The 23570-nt window shown below is 39.0% G+C and overlaps 1 protein-coding gene across 1 annotated transcript; it reads right to left on the reverse strand.

The window, feature by feature from the left end:
- Positions 1 to 529: 529 nt before the first annotated feature.
- On the reverse strand, positions 530 to 1665 carry LOC141613343 (uncharacterized). Its single transcript, XM_074432076.1, has 3 exons — positions 1237 to 1665; positions 791 to 1144; positions 530 to 691 (listed from the first exon to the last, which is right to left on the reverse strand). The coding sequence occupies exons 1-3, from the start codon at positions 1663 to 1665 to the stop codon at positions 530 to 532; spliced, it is 945 nt and encodes a 314-aa protein (XP_074288177.1).
- Between the last annotated feature and the right edge of the window lie 21905 nt (positions 1666 to 23570).

A 23570-nucleotide genomic window follows, 5' to 3' on the forward strand; every position in this document is an offset into this window, starting at 1 on the left:
CCTAATTCTAACCAAGCCTAATCACCTAATCTTAGCCTTCCCAATTACCATGGCTCCCCTAAGTCCTAGCAGCACTAGGAGATTAGTTATGCATAATTAAAATTGAGAAATTAACAATAACAAATGAAACAATTAACATGAACATGTTTTTTTTATTTTTTATTTTTTTGGTCAAATGTAAGAACTTCCATTAAGCACAAACAAAGCTATTACAAGCTACCAGTTTTACAACATTGACATTTTTAGTAGTCAAATAGATAATCTATCTCATCAAAGGGAGACTACCCAACCATACTATATCTTTTTGTTGCATCCTAGAGGACATCTTTGCCAAAATCCTCATTTTACATTGATTCTATACTTGAGACACTACCATTTCAGGCTTCATCAAGCAAGACTCCACCCTTACTTTGTTAAGCTGCATCGAAATAGCATAATGTGCAGCCATAAAAGCACACCCAATGACACCTTTCCGCAGCTTTGTAAACTGTCTGTTGTACACCCATGATATTGCATTCCTTGCAGGGACCTACGACCCACATAGATGAGCTACTCCAGACAGAATCTTGCTGCTATACTCACATTTTTGGAAAACATGACTGTGTATCTTATCAGCAGCACCATAGAGTAGCCACAGAGCATCATTGCAACATCCAAACTTAAAAAACTTGTCCTTCATCTGTAGAGCTTCCTTGGAAATAAGCCATTCTATGAACTAGTGTTTAGGCAGACACCACGCATTCCATACATGCTTATGCTAGCTAACTTCCTGAAACCCCCTCGTAATAACCTCATAACCACTACTGACTGAGTACCCTCTGCTAGTCCCCTGCCACAGGTTAGCAGTATTGTTCCCTAAGAATTTATCTCGCACTTTAACAATTGGCTTCCAACTCCAACTAACATCAGTTTTTGGAATATAGTCAGGCAATGCAGCATCTTTCATATAAACATGGTGAACCCATCTAACCCACAGACTATCAAGTTTCGAAAAGATCCACCATACCAATTTTCCAATATCAGCCACATTCCAAGCATAAGAATCCCTGATTCCCAAACCCCCTTCTTTTTTTGGGACACAAACCTTCTCCCAACTGACCAAAGGAACCTCGATAAAGTCCACTTTCCCGTCCAAAGATAATTCCTGCAAATGGCATCAACTTTCTGGAGGACACCTTTTGGAATGATGAAAATATTAGCCCAATAGGTATAAAGAGATGTTAAAACAGTATTCACCAGTACAAGCCTCCCTGCGTAAGAGAGGTGCCTAGCACCAAACCCCCTGATTCTAGAGACTAATTTCTCAATCAAGATTTGACAGTCCTTGTTTTTCAGTCTACCAGCAGTAATAGGGACTCCTAGATAAGAGAATGGGAGCAGACCTTCTAGGAACCCAGAAATTTGCAAAATTTCACTTATAATACTACCTTGAACACTATTAAGGTATGCATTTGTTTTAGAATTATTCATTTGTAACCCAGAAGTTTGACAGAAGGTAGCAAAAACTCTAAGCAGAACCATAATTGAAGCCGCATCACCCTTGCTAAATAGGAGGAGGTCATCAGCAAATATGAGATGAGACAGCCTCAGTTTTGAACACAAGGGATGATACTTGAAAGGTACAATTCCAGTGATATACTGCATTACCCTGCTCAAATATTCCATTGCAATTGTGAATAGAAGAGGTGACAAGGGGTCCCCTTGCCTCAAGCCCTTCCGTCCCTTGAAGAAACTAAAAATTTCTCCATTCATAACTAGAGAATAAGAAGCAGTACACACACACACACACACTCCATTACCAGCTCAATAAACCTTTCAGGGAACTGCAAGGCTCTTAACATTTGGCCCAAAAAATTCCAGTTGATGGAATCATAAGCTTTTTTAAGATCTGCCTTGAGCATGAACCTAGGAGAGATAGATATACCTTGAACATGTTAATAAAGTGATAAATTATGAACCCTAACACTATAAATTGATTACTAAAGAAAATAAGAACTAAAGTAATAGAGGAAAGAGATGACAAAATAAGAATAATCGCAATCACTAATAATTGAAATAAATGATGGAAAAATACCCAATACAATGAATTCGAGAAACTAGAGTTTTAGGTCTAAGGAGTGAAGAGACGAGCGAGAGGTTCTGCCTGCCTCCTCAAAAAATAAGATATCCCCCCAATTTGTTCTAAGATAAAATTAAAATACCCAAATAGGTAAATCTTAAAGATTGCATAGAAATATTCTCGCGTCAAAACCTCTCGATCGAGTAAAAGCAAACTACTCGATCGAGCATGGTAAAGGTCAAACACCTCGATCGAACAAAGAAGGTACTCGATCGAGGAACTCATCATACACCCTTCTCGATCGAGCATAAACATCCTCTCGAACAAGTGTTCTCAGCACAAAAGGGTACTCGATCGACCAGTTTTAGCAGTCAACTTAGTCGATCGAATTAGCTGCCACTATGTCAGCATGGATGAACTCAAAACACCTTCCAAAGCCACTTCACGCATCCCTAGGTGACAAATTCCAGGCCCTGATTCTTCTATCTCCAAAATGCTTGCAAGCGGGACAGGTTCAGGCTTGATTTAGCTCACTTCAGGTCCAACCCTGCAAGTAACGCCAAACAAAACAAAGTAGACTAATCGGGGGCATTTGTACCTAGATGCTACATAAATAACATCGAAATGCGTGTAAATATAGGATAAAAACCTTATATAAAATGCACGCATCAAACTTTCTCAAACCAAACCTTTCCTTGTCCCCAAACAAACTATAAATGTAACTAAAAAAAACTAGTGGAATGAGACCAGCTTATCAGCTACAAATTGTCCACCCAAACCAATTTAATGCAACAAATTAACAAAGTAGCAATGGGTCAAATTCAAACGAGTTAAATCAATGTTTGAAACTACTGAACCGTCGACCTTGCAAGACTCATATATATCGGACTCTCACGGGTCTCTCACCACACAGTTCAAGCACAAGGTGAGTATAATTTTGTGAGATATAAAGAAATAAAGCCGCTCACCTAACTTCGACCTATAAGAACAGGCATGCAACCTAACATGAAACCAATTTCTATCGAGCGTACGTATGCATTCCAACCAATCAAGACCAAGACTCATACCGCGAACTTACATATAATGTGAGGTGAAGTAATTGGGTCAGAAGGGGGAAAACAATTTGGATAAGTGGAGGTAAAGCCAAGCTAGTACAACCGTAACCAAATAATTAACTCATTCCGCTTCACTACTGAATATACAAAACGTAAAATCGTGCCATTGTGGCAAAACATCACTCACACCATCGAATGACTCCCCATGAAAAATAATGATAAGCATGGGTGTAATATTCAGTAATCTTTTTCATACGTTTTATTTTTTTTTCTTCTTTCAACTTTCTTTAATCATTTTTTCATATTTTTCTTTCTTCAATCTTTTCCATTTCACTTTTTCTTTTTCATTCTCCTCGTCTTCTTAATTCAAGACAAGATACCCAATTGATAATCAAAGCATACCCAAAATAACTGCTAAACTAGCTTGACCAGGGTAGGCTAAATTTAGGATCGTAGTTAAATAATGGGTCAAAACATGTCAATTTGGCTATGTGAGGCTCATGGGTAGAAATGAAGGAAGGGGTCGTAAGTTACCTCTCCACATGGGTCACCGCCACAAACCCGAATGCATACAGGTACTAAGAAAAGAGTGTCATGTTTGTGTAATTTGATGATACATGTCTTATAAGGAGTACTACTCACATCCTAAATAAAACCGGTCATGAATGTCACTAGTTTATCAAGTTCTAAATCTTAGAATGTATATGTAGTTTGCTAATATTAGAGTCAAGTCTATTCGTTCAGCTAAATTTAAACAAAAACTCGTAGATTATGCAAATAACTATGCCAATAAAAATGTTAAAAATCGCAAGGCGAAGGTAAAAAGACTCAATGTAGAATAAAAGTCTCACCGTTCCGACTCAACCTATATGCAAAAATAAATGTTGAATTTTTTTTTTATATTTCCAAATTTTTAATTTTTGTGAGATTTTTGAATTTTGAAATTAAAATAAACAATGCATGCAAAAATAAAACGTGCAAACTGAAATTTAATAAAAATAATATGCAGACACAAGGAATTGGATGCAAATACCCTCCCCAAACCAAATCGTACAATGCCCTCATTGTACCCAAAAATAAGGAAAGCAAATGCAAACTTAAAAGAAGAGTGTAGCCTCGGAAAACATACAAGATAACGTGAAGTAAGGACCTCCCAAAACCAGCCAGCAACAAGGGAGGTCGTAAATAGCCTCATAACAACATCACTGGATGCGAGGCAAGACAGGTGAACTCGATCGAAGCAGATGGCTCTCGATCGAGTAGAATGGGACAACGAAAGTGGTCGATCGAGAGAGGAAAGTACTCGATCGAGAGGTCATCTTCTAAGGGTGCTCGATCAAGTAGAAAATACTCGATCGAGAGCCCCCTATGCACGAGCTCCTAGGCGCCATTTGAGGCACCTGAAAACACACAACAAATGACCTACAGAACTGACGAAATAAGTCTAAATGTTCTAGTCTATCGCCTGTAAAACTACAAACTAAAACACACGAAACTAACTAAGTGTTTTAAGCAAATTATAATAAATTACAAGTCGGGTTACCTCCCGGATAGAGCAGGTTTAAGAGGTCCCGCACTACCTTTTGGCTTCAATTATCTTGCTCATCTAGATGGTGGAAGTAGAACACTTCAACGTTGCCAACAAAATCATCTGCTCCATAATAATGCTTCACATGATGGGCATTCACTTTAAATCTTCTGCCCTCGGAATTCTCTAACTCAACGGACCCAAACTTGGTGACATAAGTTACTGTATAAGGGCCACTCCACCTGGACTTCAGCTTACCAGGAAATAAGCGCAGTCGGGCATTAAACAGCAACACCTTCTGCCAGACATAGAATTCTCGCAGTATGATTCTTTTGTCGTGCCATCTCTTTGTTTTCTCCTTATAGATGCGCGAGCTGTCATAGGCATTTAGCCTAAACTCTTCTAGCTCATCTACCTGCAATAAACGTTTCTGACCACACAAATTAGAATCATAATTCAGTTCACGTATGGCTCACCAAGCCTTATATTTTAGTTCAACAACTAAATGACAAGATTTCCTATAAACCAACCGATATGGTGATGCACCAATCGGTGTTTTAAAGGCAGTACAATATGCCCATAATGTGTCATCTAATTTTAAGCTCCAACCTTTCCGTGATTTAGAAACAACTTTAGCCAAAATATCCTGTAGTTCCCTATTAGAAACCTGAACCTGTCCACTGGTTTGGGGATGATACCCCAGACCTCTACGATGTTGGACACCGACTTTAGACAATAAAGCTGTAAGTTTCTTTTCTTTAAAATGCATACCTCCATCACTAATGACGGCCCTAGGGATACCAAATCGGGGGAAAATAATCTTTTTAAACAGTTTAATCACGGTCTTGGCATCACAGTTAGGTGTAGCAAGAGCCTCTACCTACTTAGACACGTAGTCTACAGCTACTAAAATATACCTGTTACATTTACTGAACGGAAAAGGTCCGTGGAAATCAATGCCCCAGACATCAAAAGCCTAAACCTCTAGAATGCCAATTCCGGGCATCTCATGTCTCCTAGAAATTTTTCCCGAGCGCTGGCAAGCATCACAAGCTGAAATAAACACTTTAGCATCTGTAAACAAAGTAGGCCAGAAAAAACTAGACTGAAGTACCTTGGCCACGTTTCGCGACGGACCGTGGTGACCGCCGAAAGAGGAAGAATGATATACCTGTAGGATTGCTCTGTTCTCCTACTGCGAAGTACACCGTCTGTAAAGACCATCACCACACTCCTTAAATAAAAAAGGACCATCCCAGAAATATCGCTTCACATCATGAAGAAATCGCTTCCTCTGCTGATAAGACATGTTAGGTGGCAGCTCACCACCTACAACGTAGTTAGCAAAACCTGCATACCACGGATCAACACTTGTGTTAGTAGTAATTGCGAATAAAGTATCATCAGGGAAAGAATCATCAATAGGTAAAGGATCCTCTCCCTCCTACTGCGGTAATCGCGACAGGTGATCAGCCACTACATTCTCGGCGCCCATCTTGTCTTTGATTTGCAGATCAAGTTCCTGGAGGAGAAGTATCCACCTTAACAATCGTGGCTTAGCTTCCTTCTTATCAAGAAGGTGTTTCAGCGCTGCATGGTCAGTAAAAACAGCAACTTGCGAACCTATCAAATTAGATCGAAATTTCTCCAGCGCATAAACCACAGTTAACAACTCCTTCTCAGTGGTAGTATACTTCACTTGAGCCTCATCCAGAGTTCGGCTCGCATAGTAAATCGCACTCAAATCTTTGTCTTTCCGCTAGCCCAACACCGCTCCTAATGCATAATGTAACACCCCCATAAACCAAGGTGCCTTACCAAGACCACCTTAGGCATAGAAGTGATACCATCTCGGTTACCCGAGGTAATGTATATCAAATTGACCATAAAAGAACATACTTTAGATAATTAAGTTTAAAGATTACATAACCAAAACTGTAAAGTGAAATACAACTGATCTCAAACTGTAAACCAACTAAGTGAAATTGTCTTAACAAACACAACGGAAGACTAAAGACTCCGATATGTGATAACTCCATCCCCAGCTAGATCCCCCACGTATCCATGATATACCTGTCAAACAACTGCTCACCACCCCCGAATGGATCACCATAGTTTTTAAAACATTTAAACAGGGTCAGTTACTGATTGCACAAAAAGATTACAACAGAAACAATACACAATCACTCAATCTCCATCATAACTCCACACACCTGACTACACACTAAAGTGTGTAGCCCCGCTCATCTCATCCGAGCGAAAACCCATGTTCCTTAATGTGCACATCCCCACTGTGGCGGGTTCCACAGAGGGCGAATCAAGGGTGTGAAGCCACTCCCGCAAGTGACTCCACTCAGCCGAGGGCGCACCTCGAGAACCATATAAAGACAATCACAACCAACTACATTATACAACAACAATCACAAATTACCGATTCCAATACGATATTAACCAACAACAATAAACAACCATCAACAACAACACGTAACCAATAACTGAGTAGGGAAGCCCTACCTGGAATAAGCAACCACGAGACCGTTACAAGCAGCTAATAAGTAATGCTCCTCTATGAAATCTGCTCCTATAAACACATAATCATACAATTACCATCTAATCAACATAATACTCCCAAAACCCCCAATTCTACCCAATTAGGGTTTTAAACAAAATCAATGAAACAACGTAAAAACTATACAAGGATCTTAGTCTTGACACGACGAACTCAACGGCGTACAGAACACGACGATCTGACAACCTTAACCTTTGGGATTTGATAGTAATGGGACGAACGAAGACAACGTAACTTCTTTTCTCTTTGAAAGGTTTTTAGCAAAGTAAAAGTGATTAAGAAAGATGACGGAAACCCTTAAATACTAATCACGCGTTATTAACAAAACTGGGCTAAAACAGCCCGTAAGACCAACTTACTCGATCGATTAAGTGAATTACTCAATCGAGTGCCCCTTACTCGATCGAGTGCCACTCGTACTCGATCGAGTACCCATCAGGCAGACTACTGTTCTGAATAAAAACATACTTACTTGACAGAGTAAGCCCCACTCAATAGAGTACCCATAGACATAGAAAACCGTACATATTAATCCGGCCTCTACAAAACCAACCTCTTTAGAATTCCTATCTTTATTACACTTTTAACCACTAGTGACAACACCACAACACCACCACTGTCCATATAACAAATCTCTTACACTCACCTCTAAATATAACAGTTCCTTTCCTATCTTTTGTTTGCATTCCAAATAACGAACATCAAACCTATCAACAAAATTCACCTCAACATTCTTCCCAATTTTATCCTTACTTGTATCGTCACCTAACTCTCCACCAAAATTTCATATCGTGCAGATACTGTACCAACTTCTTACTCCCTTAATTCCTCGAAACTCATGCCTAACATGTTGTCCTGAAACTATTATATAACCATTAAACTCACATCCTCATGATAGTGTCATACATCTCGACGATTCCTTACTTCTATATCACATACTCTGGTCAACATTCTCCTAGTTTACTCCCCTCATTCTTTTCTTTTTACACTCGACAAAATCAATTAACAATTCAACTTCTTATTTCTTCTACCTAACTCTTTAGTGCTCCAATTACCTTCTCATTGCTCCAAAAATCAAATCCCATTATTTCATATCAGTACCATCTCACTCTTTCTTACCATGGATCTTCTCTCATCATGCTATCACTCACACTTGTCACCAATCCGTCCACAGAAGCAAAGCTTCCTCTCCATTTTTTTTACTAGAAACCAAAACTCATTTCATACCGTCAACTGCCCAAGGAAATCACACACTAGTTTCACCTCTTAATAAAACAAATTCCCCAAACTCACTCACTATTTACAAATCCACGTCCCGACATATCTCTATCTAAGTTCACTATAAAACACTCTTCTCCGTCTCTCTACAACGACCTTTCATTGCATATATGCTTAACCAACCTAGTTACAACTATCTCCCTTCATAAACCTTAAACATCCCAAGTTACTACCATTTGCATCCCTCATTTCAATCTTTTCATTCTCACATTCCATAAACTTACATCACCCCCTTACCCATATTCACTTACTTTTACATTACTCAACACGCGACTATATCACTCACCACATCTCACAAAACATGCTCCCTCCCTCGATAAGCTCATCCATCTCCCTTTCCTTTTTCCACTATCCATCATAACCACGTATAACTCATGTCCTCCCCACCAAACTCATACCCATTACAAGGTGTTACTCATTACATCATAAGATCTGGTAACTTACGCATCAGAACCAACACATACGTAAAACAATGCATAAAGAAGCAAAATAACACCTTTGAATTAAACATAATATGCGACGAAATCAAAAGATAAGCATATGACCCAAAACAGGGGTCACTAGATCGAGTACAACGTACTCGATCGAGTAGGTGAAGGTCAGAAGCACGTATAATAAATTACCAGGGCTACTCGATCACTGTCCAATTTTCGTCAAATGGTCATATCTCACTAGTTTCTTGGTCATTTTAGGCGCGTGACCTATCGTTAGAATCGCAAAAGAACAAGCTATCACCTCCAATTAGAATCACATCAATATCACTTATACATCTCAAGTTATAACAGTTTAAAGTCAACTTCTCTATAATCAGACAACATAACTATTTGATTTTTACTTCCAAACAACTTAAATAACAACAAAGTAAACAAAAAAAACTCAATGCGCATAAAACCAGTATCCCTAACCACATGTTACTATCTTCAAAAGCCAAGAAATAACATCGAGCATGCACATATATTATTCAACTTATCAATCATGTACTACCCGCATGCTTTTATTCTATAACTTTACGTAAACAAAATCACAAATATATAACATCAAGTCCCCTATTCACATGTTACTAACATAATATTATAAAATCACTTCCATCATGCAACATGCTTAATCATAAATCATATTATCATGCAACGATTATTCATCTTTTTTCCACCAATTTATCCATCATACCACATATTTATCCACCATATTCGTTCAACATATTCATCCAACATATCCATCCAAGCTATTCACCCAACATATTCATCCAAGCTATTCACCCAACATATGCATAAGAACAATAGTAAATACATAGCGATCCCTATGACGCCCCATGGTGACCGGTTTAAAGTTGTAAGACGAGTTCGCGACTTTAGGACGTCTCCCAAGTCTTTGCATTAGCTCCTAACAACAGCTACCCGAGTTAATTTTAATTTGATTCTCTATATTCATTGGGCTCATTAGTTACAGGTTCCAAAATCGTCACTCCGATACCACTTTGTAACACCCCCATATACCAAGGTGCCTTACCAAGACCACCTTAGGCATATAAGTGCTACCATCTCGGTTACCCGAGGCAATGTATATAAAATTGACCATAAAAGAACATACTTTAGATAATTAAGTTTAACGATTACATAACCAAAACTCTAAAGTGAAATACAACTGATCTCAAACTGTAAACCAACTAAGTGAAATTGTCTTAACAAACACAGCGGAAGACTAGAGACTTCGATATGTGATGACTCCATCCCTAGCTAGATCCCGCGCGTATCCAAGATATACCTGTCAAACAAATGCTCACCACCCCCGAATGGATCACCACAGTTTTTAAAACATTTAAACGGGGTCAGTTACTGATTACACACAAACAATACAACAGAAACAATACACAATCACTCAATCTCCATCATAACTACACACACCTGACTACACACTAAAGTGTGTAATCCTGCCAGAATACCCATCGCAACAAGTATTCCACTCCACCAGTGGGGGACCGCAGCAGTTCCCACCTAAGCTGGTCGGTTTTACTCACTCGGAGCTTCACTTTTCGGTTACTTGTCGTTAGGAGCACCTAGACCAAAACAATATTTATAACTTCACAAACGACTCTACTATTAGTAAAGAGGCAAGTAAAGGTCGGATCCCAAGGGACGGGTATTGATGTAGGATTTTCGATTGCAAGTAGCGGTGTCTAGAGGTGTCACGATTTGGGGTTGAGATGAGAAGATCACTAAACTAAATAGCAATAAAAGTAAACAAGAAAGATGATTAAAAAGAGATGTAAACAATTGATTAAAAGCACTAGGGTGTCATGGGGTCATAGGGGATTCATGGGAATTGATCATACAAATATATTCTCAAATTATAAGCAAGCAATTATTATTGTGATGGATCGAGTTGGTTTATATCTTACAATCCTAGGAAGGTTTGGGTCCCGGAGCCGAATCGATAAGATTGTACAACACCTACAAGTCGACTCAATCCTCCCTACTCAACTATATGCATGGTCTAATGAGACTCGAGTTGGTTTATGTCTTACAAGTCTCATTGAAAAGGTAGATAATGGGTAAAAAATGCAAGGATTCATAGGCTCGCATTTCATCAAACATAACATGTGCATAAGTTGAGATCACAACAAGCAAGCAAATAAACTATGAAAACATATTAAATTAAGCATGAATCATTCCCCATGTTGGTTTCCCCTAATTACCCATTAACCCTAGTTAAGGAAACTACTCACTCATTATCAAGTTTAACATGTTAACAAGGTTGTCAATCACATTAACAAAGCAAAACATGATGAATAAATGAAGATGATTAACAATAATTAAAAAGGGATTAAGATAATTATACCTACTAATGATTCCAAAATAAAGCAAAGAATAATAGCAGTACTTGATGATTGATTGGAAGGTTGTCAATCTCCCAACAATAACCCAAAAAATCTTCAATTACCCAAAATAAAAAATGAACAAAAAGAGAGATTAAGGAAATGAGATTTGTATTAATATTTGATTAGAAGTTGATTACAATATTAAGAAGAGATTAGAATGATATAAACTACACTAAGGATTGATAAGAAGAACATGGTTCATCTAATTAGACTAATGGGGTATTTATAGTGGGTTTTAGGTACACAAATTAGGGTTTACTAAGGGCTTAAATGACGATTAAGTCCTTGAGGAATCGCTCCTCTCAGAAAAGATGCGAGTCTCCTTTTTGCCGGTCTTTCATAAATATGCGCATCTTTCATGGAGGGAAGAAAAGGTCGTGTGGGACTGTAAGGGAATCCGAGCGTCCAAGGTGTCGGGACGGGCGGATTGTTTGCTGGACGAGGGGATTGTGGAGTGATTGGACGGGCGTCCCTTCTGCAAAGACGCTCGGATTCCTCACGTCTTGGATGGGCGTCTTCTTTGTTGGACGGGCGGATTATGTCACAGCTTCGTTTTCTTCTTTTCTTCTTCCAATAATCCTCCGGGATTTAGTCGGGGATGCAAGGATTTCTTCATCATTGCCCATCTACTATAATATGTACAAAGGCCTTATAGTCTTGTCTTCTCTTTGATGCTTGGTCATTAGATTCCATCAATTTAGCTCCATTTTGCCATGAAAATGCAAGGTTTGCACTCCTCTCCTATGAAGGGAACAAAACCTCAAAGAATATGCAAAACAAAGGACTAAAGATAGTAAATGACCCAAATATGCACTAAAAAGCATAGGAACGAGGCTAATTCGGGGACTAAATGTGCTCAAATAATGGTCACATCAAATATCCCCAAACCGAACCTTTGCTCGTCCCGAATAAAGAGGTGACAAAACTAGGACCGTTATTTAAACTAACCTAATATCATAGCCGATATGAGACAATTAGCGGGTCTCACTCCGCCCCTTCAACTCACAACAAGACAACCATGAGGTAGGATGTCTTCTTGCAAGGCAAGGTGGGTCTTGCCAAAATGGCGACACATCCAAACATTAAAGCACACAAAATCAAGTAATGGATGCATCTACAAAAGAATAGCCACTTTCCTCATCTAAGTGGCGAAAATTATCTACAAGGGAAGCAATTCAAGGGTACACATTCCTTCATAGATGCAATTTCTTCAAACTACTAAGCCTAGAAGGATACCAATAAATCACCTCCAAGTTGTGTCAAGCTAGGGTACCTTTGTCCTCAATCGTTAAATGCTTTTGTCAAGAATAGACTCCCTATGGTGTTAGAAACACTGGAGGATCGCGGAATTCGCCCTCTTGCCTAGACAAGAAGAAGGGTCGTCCCCTCTCTACTATGCACAAAAATGGATACGATGGATATAGGGATCGATAGTATTTGAGTTTCATTTGGGAGTTTGCTTTGTTATTGTTTTTCCTCCCAATTTCTTGTGGCATATAACATTTGAGAACACTTTCTTTTTGCCATTTCTTTTGATTTTTGGCATTTCAATACTTGAAAACTTTTCAACTTTTTGCATTTTCCTTTTTAAACATTTTCAAAGTCACCCCAATTAGTAACGAGGGTGCCTTATATTTGAAGCGTAGGAATTTTCATTTTTGTTACTCCTCTTTTGTTTTGATGCACTTTGCAAACTTTTTCTTTTCTTTTCTTTTCTTGAACTCAAATTTTTGAACAATTTCTTTTTGTGCCAATTCCCTTTGATGACAAAATCTATGGTAGAACATGGACGAATGATGGTTGCATGGTTTCAAGGGTCACCTTGGAATAAACGATAGCCAAGGAGTTATCACACCACAAGGTACTCTTGACTAGGCCTTAATCCATGGGTCGAAGGATCCTAGCATGACACATCCTAGGGTGTTTTACAAGTATTCTAACAAGCAAAGTCTTAAGAAGAAAAAGCATCTACTAGGGCCTATATACACTTGTCAAGCTTCCCAAGTAGACGGTTTCACAAAATTTTTCTAATATGCAACTATATGCCATGATGCAACTAACATTTATACATCCTAATGCATATGATTCTACCGACTAGTATGCCAAATAACCTAAATGCAATCCTAAGTTCACATTGTTTATACCACATCAATCAAAATAAAGCCACATAGTCATTAACATAAAGAGGAAAAAGGAGATTGGAAAGATCATACCATGCGGTCTTCAATATCCTCATGTCTCAAATGTGGCATAATCGATCAATGTGAACAAGGATGAACAAACACAATATATACAAAACAATATATACAAGACTACACTACAAAGGAAATGAACATGTTTTTGGTTTTTTCAATTTTCAATTTTTTTTTTTTTTTGATTTTTCGAAATTTTCGATTTTTTTTGGATTTTTGAATAGAAGTCAAGGTAGAATTTCCCATCCCCACACTAGTATGGGCATTATCCTCAATGGCCAATATGATAGGAAATTATGCAAGCATGATGCATGATTTCTAAACTAAATGCAAACTATACTAAGCAACACTACATGATGCATGGGTTTTTGTTATGGCGGAGAGTGTAATTTAGATTACCTCCCGATGCGTATGCATGGACTTCCCCAAACCAAAATAGACATTATTTATAATGTCTTGAATTTCGGGGTAGTTCATGCACACGGAATGCAAAGCATAAAACTACAAATTGTCATTTTGGATTTTACATGTGGGAACAATAAAAAGAACACCTTAATGAGGCTAAGGTGTTAGTCCTCCATGTTGCTAGGACTCCTTAAAATGATAACAAATATGGTACAAGTTATCAAAACATCAAATTCTTTTCATGAAAATTGAAAATAAAGAGAGAGGATAAGGAAACTTCACTTAAGCTTTTGATGGGTGCCTCATGCCCGCTCCATCTAGCTATGAAGAGATCCGTAGAGATCGCCATCATCCCCCTCTAGGTCACTATCCCAAACTTCCTTGGATGCATCACTCTCATTAAGGTCCATGAACTCATCTTCCTCATTATTGAGCTCCACCATATCCCCACCACAGGATCTATCGCTCCCTTCTCCTTCTTGCCCATTTGATCCTTCATTTGCTTTTTCCGAGCTTTGGAAGATAATGTCCATTTGGGCCCAAGAGGGGAACATTCCCTCCTCACTAACCTTCCCTCGTTGAACCAAGTTGTGGAATTGAGGGTAAAGAGCATAGTCGTTATCCACGGCGGCTTCATATTGACCCAAATGCATAGCTTGGAGAATCCCCATCACAAAGTCATCTCGGGGGAGAATAAAGGGGTTAGGGTGGTTGTAAGGTTGGTATTCAAAAGGGTAGGAAGGTATCTTGATTTTCTCATTTTGTTGTTGTGGCTCTTGTTGTTGTTGGGGATTTGGTGGTGGTGGTGCTTGAATTGCTTGGGTTGGTTTTGCGGGGATGAGGTAGGACGGGATCGGTGATAGAGGACCCCTCCTTGGTGAAATTCTTGGTAGACCGGTCATTGGCAAGCAGATTGGGTCACTCATCTTTGTTATCTATTTGATTCTCTTATCAACCCCCTCATCAACCCCATCGAGGGTTATTCAATGATGTTGCACAATAAGGAGTTCTTCATTTATCCTTGTATTCCCGGAAAGAGGAGTGTACTCATTGTTCTCATTGAATTTTGGATTGAAATGCTTTGCAATCCTTGTAATGAGCCCTCCGTTAATGATATGTTTTATCCCATCGTCATCTCCGTTTCTAAAATTAGCCCACTTCTCAAGTAGTACGAGAGGCACATTAAAATGGTATCCACCCCTTCCTTGGATATTGAGATACGACTCTATGAACAAAAGATCGAGTTCGTTCATAATTGCCGGGTCCCAGTGTGCAAGGATGGTGCCAGAAAGGAACCGGTAGGTGAGTCTTAAGATAGGGTTTTGAATGTGGAAAGCTAGACACTCCTTAATGTACATGCAATCTCGGCTGGTCATGGACCTCCATAGGGGTGCAACACTATATTTATTCAGTTTTGATGGCCGGGTAAGCGAGACATCAAGGCCAAGCACATTAGCAAATTCCACTAGAGTCATCATTCTCGAAACACTTTCCAACTTAAATTCTATACAAATCTTTTTGTTCAAGGTTGTGATTTTCAAGAAGCTTAAAAATTCAAGAAAAAGGGATCGGTAGGTTTGCTCGTGCATATGGAATAGGGTAGAGAGGCCAAACAATTCAAAAAGGGCTTCCATTTGATGGTAAATCCTAAGCTTCCTTAAAGTTCTATGGCATAAAAACTTTGTAGGGAGAATGTTCTTACCAAGAAGTCGGTGAAAAAAAGCCTTTGCACATCATTTACGAATTCAACATTAGAGAAGTCATCAAGCTTGGTAAGATCCACAATTTCTTCATGTTCCCTCCTTAGAGTGTTGATGTGAGAAGTAAAAGAACTTCCTCTCACTCTTGGTCTTCTTCTATCCCTAAATAGAGATCCTCTTGGTCCCATTCTTTGATTGTAGAGTTGGAAATTTTGATTTGTTGAGGTATGGAGATGCTCTTTGTGGATTGAATCTTGCTTTTGAACCGTTTGAAACCCTAGAAATTGGGGTTTTAGTTTTCTGGAATGAAAGATTGTTTGGGATATGTTTTGGAGTCATAAGAGAGTGGGTTTTAATAATACAAGTGGAAGGAAGGATGATGTGTCACAAATTGTGTGGTGGGGAGAAATAGAATCGTAAAAACCGGGAATAAAGGCCGCAGGGAGACGAGCGAATTCGGCCTTGGGACGCCCGAATTCCCTCGGCTTAGGACGAGCGGATTCCTAGGAAGACGAGCGTCTTTGCTGAAGTTGGACGAGCGTCTTGTCTGAGGGCTGCTCGGATTTCTTTACAGGACAGTATCCCAAAGTCATGCAGCAAAAAGACGAGCGGATTCTCGGAGAGACGGGCGTCTGAAAGAAGACGAGACGCTCGGATTCTGGATCAGGATAAAATATCTGCATGCCAGCTCATTTGGAAGAGCCGATTCTTTGACGGCCGCTCGGATTCCTCTCTGGATGAGCGTCTGCCTATCTGGACGAGCAGATCCTCCTCGTTTTTACTTTACTCCGACAAAAAGCTTCCCCACACTTGAAAACTTAGTTCCTTCCTTCATCAAAAATAATTAGTAACCCTCCCTCACTTACTCTCATAGAAAGAATTATGTTTATGATAAAAGGAATACAATAAAGTTAAAAATACAAGATAGAAGGGTTAGTATATTTATAAGTGGTGGTTTAGGGAGGACTCCACCAAACTCTCCTTTTGATGATTTCTTCAAGGATGCGGAGGCCCGAGGTAGGTGACCTCGACCTCTCTAATAAATGCTCCCTCATAATATGGCTTCAATCTTTGGCCATTGACCTTGAATTTCCTTCCATCTTCCGCTTTGATTTCAAAGTCTCCATACTTTCCAACCTCGGTGATCACATAGGGACCCATCCATCTAGAGTTCAACTTCCCGAGAAAGAGTCGATATCGGGAATTGAATAGAAGGACTTTATCGCCTTTGTGCAAGGCTTTTTGCTTGATCCTCTTGTCATGAAGCAATTTTGTCCTTTCCTTGTAGATCTTGGCATTCTCATAAGATTGTAGTCGGAATTCCTCCAACTCTTGAATTTGTATCATCCTTCTTTGACCACTTAATTTGAGATCAAGGTTAAGAGCTCTGATTGCCCAAAAAGCTTTGTATTCTAATTCGATTGCCAAGTGGCATGCTTTTTCATAAACAAGCTTGTAGGGAGAGGCTCCTATGGGAGTCTTATAGGCCGTCCTATAAGCCCAAAGAGCGTCATCAATATTTTGAAGGAAATGTACATCTATATACATATTTAACATACTCATATATGTCTAATTAATTTGTCATAAAATTAAAACGGATCTTATGCATGCAAACATTAATAAAAGAGAAGAGAAATAATCTCCTTACATTGAAGTATTTCGGCTATTAGGGCACAAAAGAGATCACCTTTCTCTTTTGTTCTTGAGCTTATTCCAATGGAAGAACAAAGATCTAAGAGTAAGATCTCTCCCTATGCTTTATACCCAAGGCTTTCTCTTAATCTAATTAATATTATTAGAGCTAGTATAATATTAATCTTAGTGAAAAATTGAACCAAAAATCTTTGGTTATACTCCTAAAACCGGGTAGGAGAGGAAGTGAGAAGGAAGGTAATTTTTATCTCTCTAAAAATTATATTATGAAAAGTGAATGAATAAAATTATTACACTACAATACATATTGTGAATAATAATTAAAATAAGCAAAAGAACTCCTTGTTCTTCTCTAGGTAGAACCGGGTAGGAGGAGAGGTTAAGGCCAATGCATGCACAATTTGTTCTTCACAAGAAAGTGTAGGGTGCATGGCTAGAATTAGGTTAATCATCATTATGTTCACCACTAATTAAACAACCACAATATTTGTTTAAACCTCCTCCTATTTTCGGCACAAATGATAATATGGGATCCATATTATTTTTGTCAATTGTCAATATGTCACATGTCACATGTCACATAAATTTGTTATGTATTTTTAACATATTAAAAATCAACGTATTAATAAAAATACGTCACATACAAAAATCGACTTAGTAATTTCATAATTACTTGTGCCAAAATTTTTACCAATTTATAAATCGTATTTACAAAAATTCATTCAACTTTGATTGTTTCTTTAAACAATAATTTCATCCGAGTAATGAAACAATTCGATTACTCAGACCGTATCTCATTTAATCTCATTTCAATATGATACGTAAATTTTACTTCCAAAATCGTCCGTCAATTTTTCAAGTAATTTAATTAACTCGTAACACTATACGATTAATTAAATGATCAATTAAGAGTATTGCCCTATAGGTATGACCTAGGGGTCAACGATCACCACCGTCGCACGACAGTAATGTCAAACTCTAGTCGACCAATCATTACCGATATATGTTGACCGATTGACAAGAAACAATATTACTTCCCAATTGTATTCTTAAAATGAGATTTAATAATGATACTTAAATCATGTGATCGCACTATTGTTGAGGACACATTTCCCAACAATCTCCCACTTGTCCTCGACAAGTGTGCGTCACCAATTCTCTTGTCCTATTACTATCTCCCACTCAATGCAAGGTGTCTTTCAGGTCGTACTTGCAAGTGATCATATCGAGAGTGGTTTCCTCGATCCGGAGAATAACCGATTGACCGGATTTATCCACACCGGATACCCTCCGAGCGTGGCCACGCATTTCCGATTCATTGCTCCTCGAGTGGCCCCGAGATATTGTTGTAACCCGACAAGGGGTGGACAATTCCTATCGCACTCATTCCCTTCGACTAGCCACACCATCATAACCCAAAATATGCCCATTTGACCCCATTTACGAAGGTCGTAGTAACATAAATCTAAGTTAATCTGAAACTGTGCCATCTTAGGAGAATAGTCTTTAGTCAAAAGAATCGACTCATTTGAATACTATAGTAGCTCTCGCCACGACCAGGCTATATAAATTTGCCAGAACTCTATAAGCGGTCATTAGGCCCGACAAAATGTTCCTAACAGTCTGCCTATGTGATCGACTAGTCATCTCACATGACGGTATGGCACTTGAACTTGCCATCAATCGCCTCACACTCTAGTCACTTCGAGACGTCACCTCATATAAGTAACTATGGGCAAAACAATGTTAATCCATGTTCACTTTAACGAGGTTCAATTGTCTCTACAACCCGTTTGGATGTAACAAAGTATAAATTAAGGATAAAAGACAAATGCGATTATGAACATGAACAAAAACAACACTTTTATTTCATTTCAAAATCTAACAGAAATTTGGTACACGTTTAAGTCCCATGGACGTAACATGCCCATCATGCTTAGCCTGCGATAAAGGCTTGGTGAGCGGATCGGCTATGTTGTCATCCGTCCCAACCTTACAAATCGCAATTTCCTTTCTTTCAATGAAATCTCTTATTACATGATATTTTCTAAGTACATGTCTAGATCTATTACTAGACTTCGGCTCCTTAGCTTGGAAGATCGTCCCACTATTATCACAATAGAGAGTGATGGGATCATCGGCGGTAGGTACTACTTTTAGACCTTCCGTGAATTGCTTGATCCACATAGCTTCCTTGGCGAGCCTCGATCTTTGCAATGTACTCGACCTCCGTTGTTGAATCCGATTCTGACTTCCTTGAAGCTTCTCCAGCTTACGGCACCACCATTGAGCATGAAAACAAAACCAGCTTGTGATTTCATGTCATCTCTATCTGTTTGAAAACTTGAGTCCGTGTATCCTGTAACACGCAACTCAGTGTCTCCTCCAAACACTAGGATAGAGTCCTTAGTTCTTCTCAAGTACTTAAGGATGTTCTTGACAGCAATCCAGTGACTCTCACCCGGATTTGCTTGATATCTACTCGTCATGCTCAAGGCATACGAGACATCAAGACGTGTGCATATCATGGCATACATGATTGATCCAACAATGGAAGCGTAAGGGATCAACTTCATGCGTTCAACATCATGGGGTTCGGAGGGACATTGAGTCCTGCTCAATATCGTTCCGGTTACCATAGGTACCAAACCCCTTTTGGATTTGTCCATGTTGAATCGTCGAAGAATCTTATCAACATAAGACTCTTGACTTAGTGCCAATATCCTCTTGGGTCTATCTCTATAGATCCGGATACCTAATATGCGTTGTGCCTCTCCTAAATCCTTCATTTGGAAGTGGTTACCTAACCACTTCTTAACAGAAGACAACATTGGAATATCATTTCCAATGAGTAGTATGTCATCGACATACAAGATTAGGAACACAACATTGCTCCCACTAAATTTCATGTATAAACATGGTTCCTCAACATTTCGAGTGAAACCATTTTCTTTTATAACATGATTGAATCGATGATTCCAACTTCTAGATGCTTGCTTAAGACCATAAATGGATCTCTTAAGCTTGCACACTTTGTTAGGATTTTTAGAATCAACAAAACCTTCGGGTTGTATCATGTACACCTCCTCTTCTAAATGCCCATTTAGAAAAGCGGTTTTGACATCCATTTGCCAAATTTCATAATCATGAAATGCGGCGATCGCTAACAAAATCCGTATGGATCTTAGCATGGCTACGGGGGCGAAGGTCTCATCATAATGGAGACCTTGGACTTGGGTAAATCCTTTTGCCACTAGCCTAGCTTTGTAGACATCGTCATGTCCTTCTATGCCATTTTTGACTTTGAATATCCATTTGCATTGGAGGGTCTTGCCCCTTTAGGCAAATCTACCAAGTCCCAAACTTGGTTTTCAAGCATAGAATCCATTTCGGATTTCATGGCTTCAAGCCATAAGGTGGAATTAGGACTAGAGATTGCGGCCTTGTAGGTGGCGGGCTCGTCACTTTCCATAAGTAACACATCGAGTGTTCCATCTTCTTCGATAAGTCCCACATATCGATCAGGATGGCGAATTACTCGGCCCGTCCTTCTTAGTGGAGGAGGTACAACCGCGTTAGACGACGAAGGAACATCTTCTTGCGTCTCTATCTCGGTTTGTGGCTCTTGAACTTCGTCAAGTTCAAAATTTCTCCTACTCTGTCTCTTAGAAATGAATTCTCTTTCTAAAAAGACAGCCTCGCAAGACACAAACACTTTATGATCTTGAGGTTTATAGAAGTAATATCCTCGAGAGGTCGAGGGGTAACCTACAAAGGTGCATTTTTCGGATCTTGGGGCAAGCTTGTTGTCGTTCTTAGTTTTGACGTAAGCATCACATCCCCAAATCTTCATATAGGAAATATTTGGGATCTTACCCGTCCACATCTCACATGGAGTCTTTTCGGTGGATTTTGTGGGACTATTGTTCAAAGATCGAATTGCGGTTTGAATCGCAAATCCCCAAAACGAGTTCGGCAACTCGGTTTGACTCATCATGGATCGAACCATATCAAGTAGGGTTCGATTTCTCCCTTCGGCAACACCATTGAGTTGTGGTGTTCCGGGTGGAGAAAGTTGTGATATAATACCACGACTTTTCAAGTGTGAATCAAATTCAAGACTAAGGTATTCACCACCACGATCGGATCGTAGTGCCTTAATCCTTTTGTTCAATTGGTTTTCTACTTCGTTTTGAAATTCCTTGAATTTCTCAAACGCTTCACTTTTATGTCTCATTAAATAGACATGCCCATGTCTACTTAAGTCATCGGTGAAGGTTATAAAGTAGTCATAATTACCACGAGCGGTGATACTCATTGGTCCACATACATCGGTGTGTATGAGTCCCAATAGCTCACTAGCTCGTGTCCCTTTACCACTAAAAGGATTACGAGTCATTTTGCCAAGTAGGCAATATTCGCATGTACCAAATGATTGATAATCAAATGGTTTAATCACATTAGTCGAAATTAATCTTTTGATGCGATTCTCGTTTATATGACCTAATCGACAATGCCAAATGAACGCTTCACTTGGGTCACTTGTTTTGAGTTTCTTTGATTGTATGTTATAAATATCATTTGTTGGATTTGAGGTCTCTAAAATGTAAATGCCATTAATGGAAGAAGCTTGGCCAATAACCAAATCATTCCTAGAAATAGAGCAACGATTGTTCTTAATGACAAAACAAAAACCGTCCATGTCTAGCATGGCGATTGAAATAATGTTTTTAGAGAGCGTAGGAACATAAAAACAATTATGCAAATACAACTCAAAACCATTTGGCAAAGCTAGAACATAAGTTCCTTTGGATTCGGCCGCTACCCGAGCTCCATTTCCAAGTCGAAGATCCACATCTCCCTTGCTAAGCCTCTCCACATCTCTTAAACCCCGTAAATGATTACAAAGGTGAGAACCACAACCGGTATCTAGTACCCATGTCGTAGTGGAAGTATAATTTATATCAATAACATAAATTTCTTTAGGAATTGTACCTTTTGGAGTAATGAGTCCTTCCCTTATATTTCGCAAATACATAGGGCAATTCCTAAGCCAATGTCCCATGCCATAGCAATAATGGCACTCATCATTAACTTGCTTGAAGTTTTTGATTTTCTTTCCTTTCTTCTTGAACCTCTTGCCCTTTGTAGCAAGAACTTGATTGCTAGAGCTCCCACTAGCTTTGGCATCTTTATCTTCCAGAGACAAAGACCCTATACCTTGCATGAGGTAGTCTTCCTGAGACGGACTCATACGAGGTCTAGTAGTAGTGGGTGGTTTAGAAGAAGTGATGAAATTAAGGTTTCCATCCGAACCTATCCCGAAATGAAGTTCTCTAGTTGTATCGAAATTATTGTTGGAGCATACGTCGTCAAGAATATGGTGATATGACTCAATAGTAATGGGTGCGGTAGCATTTGATGGATTCATTGCACTACAAATATGGAGGAAAGGAAATATTAACATCTGTCCTTTTAAATCATACTTGCAAATTTAACAAGATATGAGCATTCATATAGTGACCTCTACCCAACTATAATAAATGATTCCAAGACCCAAATTCATATCGACTTAGGCACGGTAGGGCCGATTCATCCTTTATCAATATAACTCGGTGGATTAACGTTTAATCGATTCTACTTTTAGAACTCTTGGTCGATAATATTACATTAACATTTATCTTTAGCCCAAAACACATTCGACAAGGGCACGGTAGGGCCGATACATCCCTTTTCAAAAACTTTTGTTGAGTTCAATCCAAATTTCGAATAAATGTGTCCATGATCCAAATCCATATCAACTTGGGCACGGTAGGGCCGATACATCCCTTATCAACATGAATTCGGTGGATTTAACATTCATCACCCACTTCCCCTACGTAACAAGGTTTGTACCCCGGTAGGGCCGAGTGCACTCCCTCGCGAAATAGGTTTTCATGGTTTCTACTATTTGGTAAGGCTATATCTCAATTAATTGTTTTAGCGAGAGGTCATGTCAATTTATTATCTATCACGTTTTAAGTGAACTAAAGCGGTGAACTACGATAATTCTAATTGACACGGTCGATAAACTCGATAAAATAAGATGCATGTTTTAGTTACGGCGATTTAGCGATGCATGTAACATAAAATAAAATGCAAGCATAAAGATAAATAAATCCTAGTATGGCCTTTCCTAAAATAGAAAAACTATTAATCTATTACATATTCGGAAACCAACTCCATTGGTCCCTTGAACTTCGGTTGTGGCACGCAT

The sequence above is a fragment of the Silene latifolia genome, chromosome 11, assembly GCF_048544455.1.
Source record: "Silene latifolia isolate original U9 population chromosome 11, ASM4854445v1, whole genome shotgun sequence".
Classification (NCBI taxonomy): Eukaryota; Viridiplantae; Streptophyta; class Magnoliopsida; order Caryophyllales; family Caryophyllaceae; genus Silene; species Silene latifolia.

What these genes read in the sequence shown, in the direction of transcription:
- LOC141613343 (XM_074432076.1), bottom strand. Translation starts at nt 1,665, where the DNA reads ATGGAATATTTGAGCAGGGTAATGCAGTATATCACTGGAATTGTACCT. An exon ending in ACGCAGGGAGGCTTGTACTG is followed by an intron (nt 1,145 to 1,236) that starts GTGAATACTGTT and finishes TGCCATTTGCAG; the next exon opens with GAATTATCTTTGGACGGGAA. An exon ending in CAGTCAGTAGTGGTTATGAG is followed by an intron (nt 692 to 790) that starts GTTATTACGAGG and finishes CTTATTTCCAAG; the next exon opens with GAAGCTCTACAGATGAAGGA.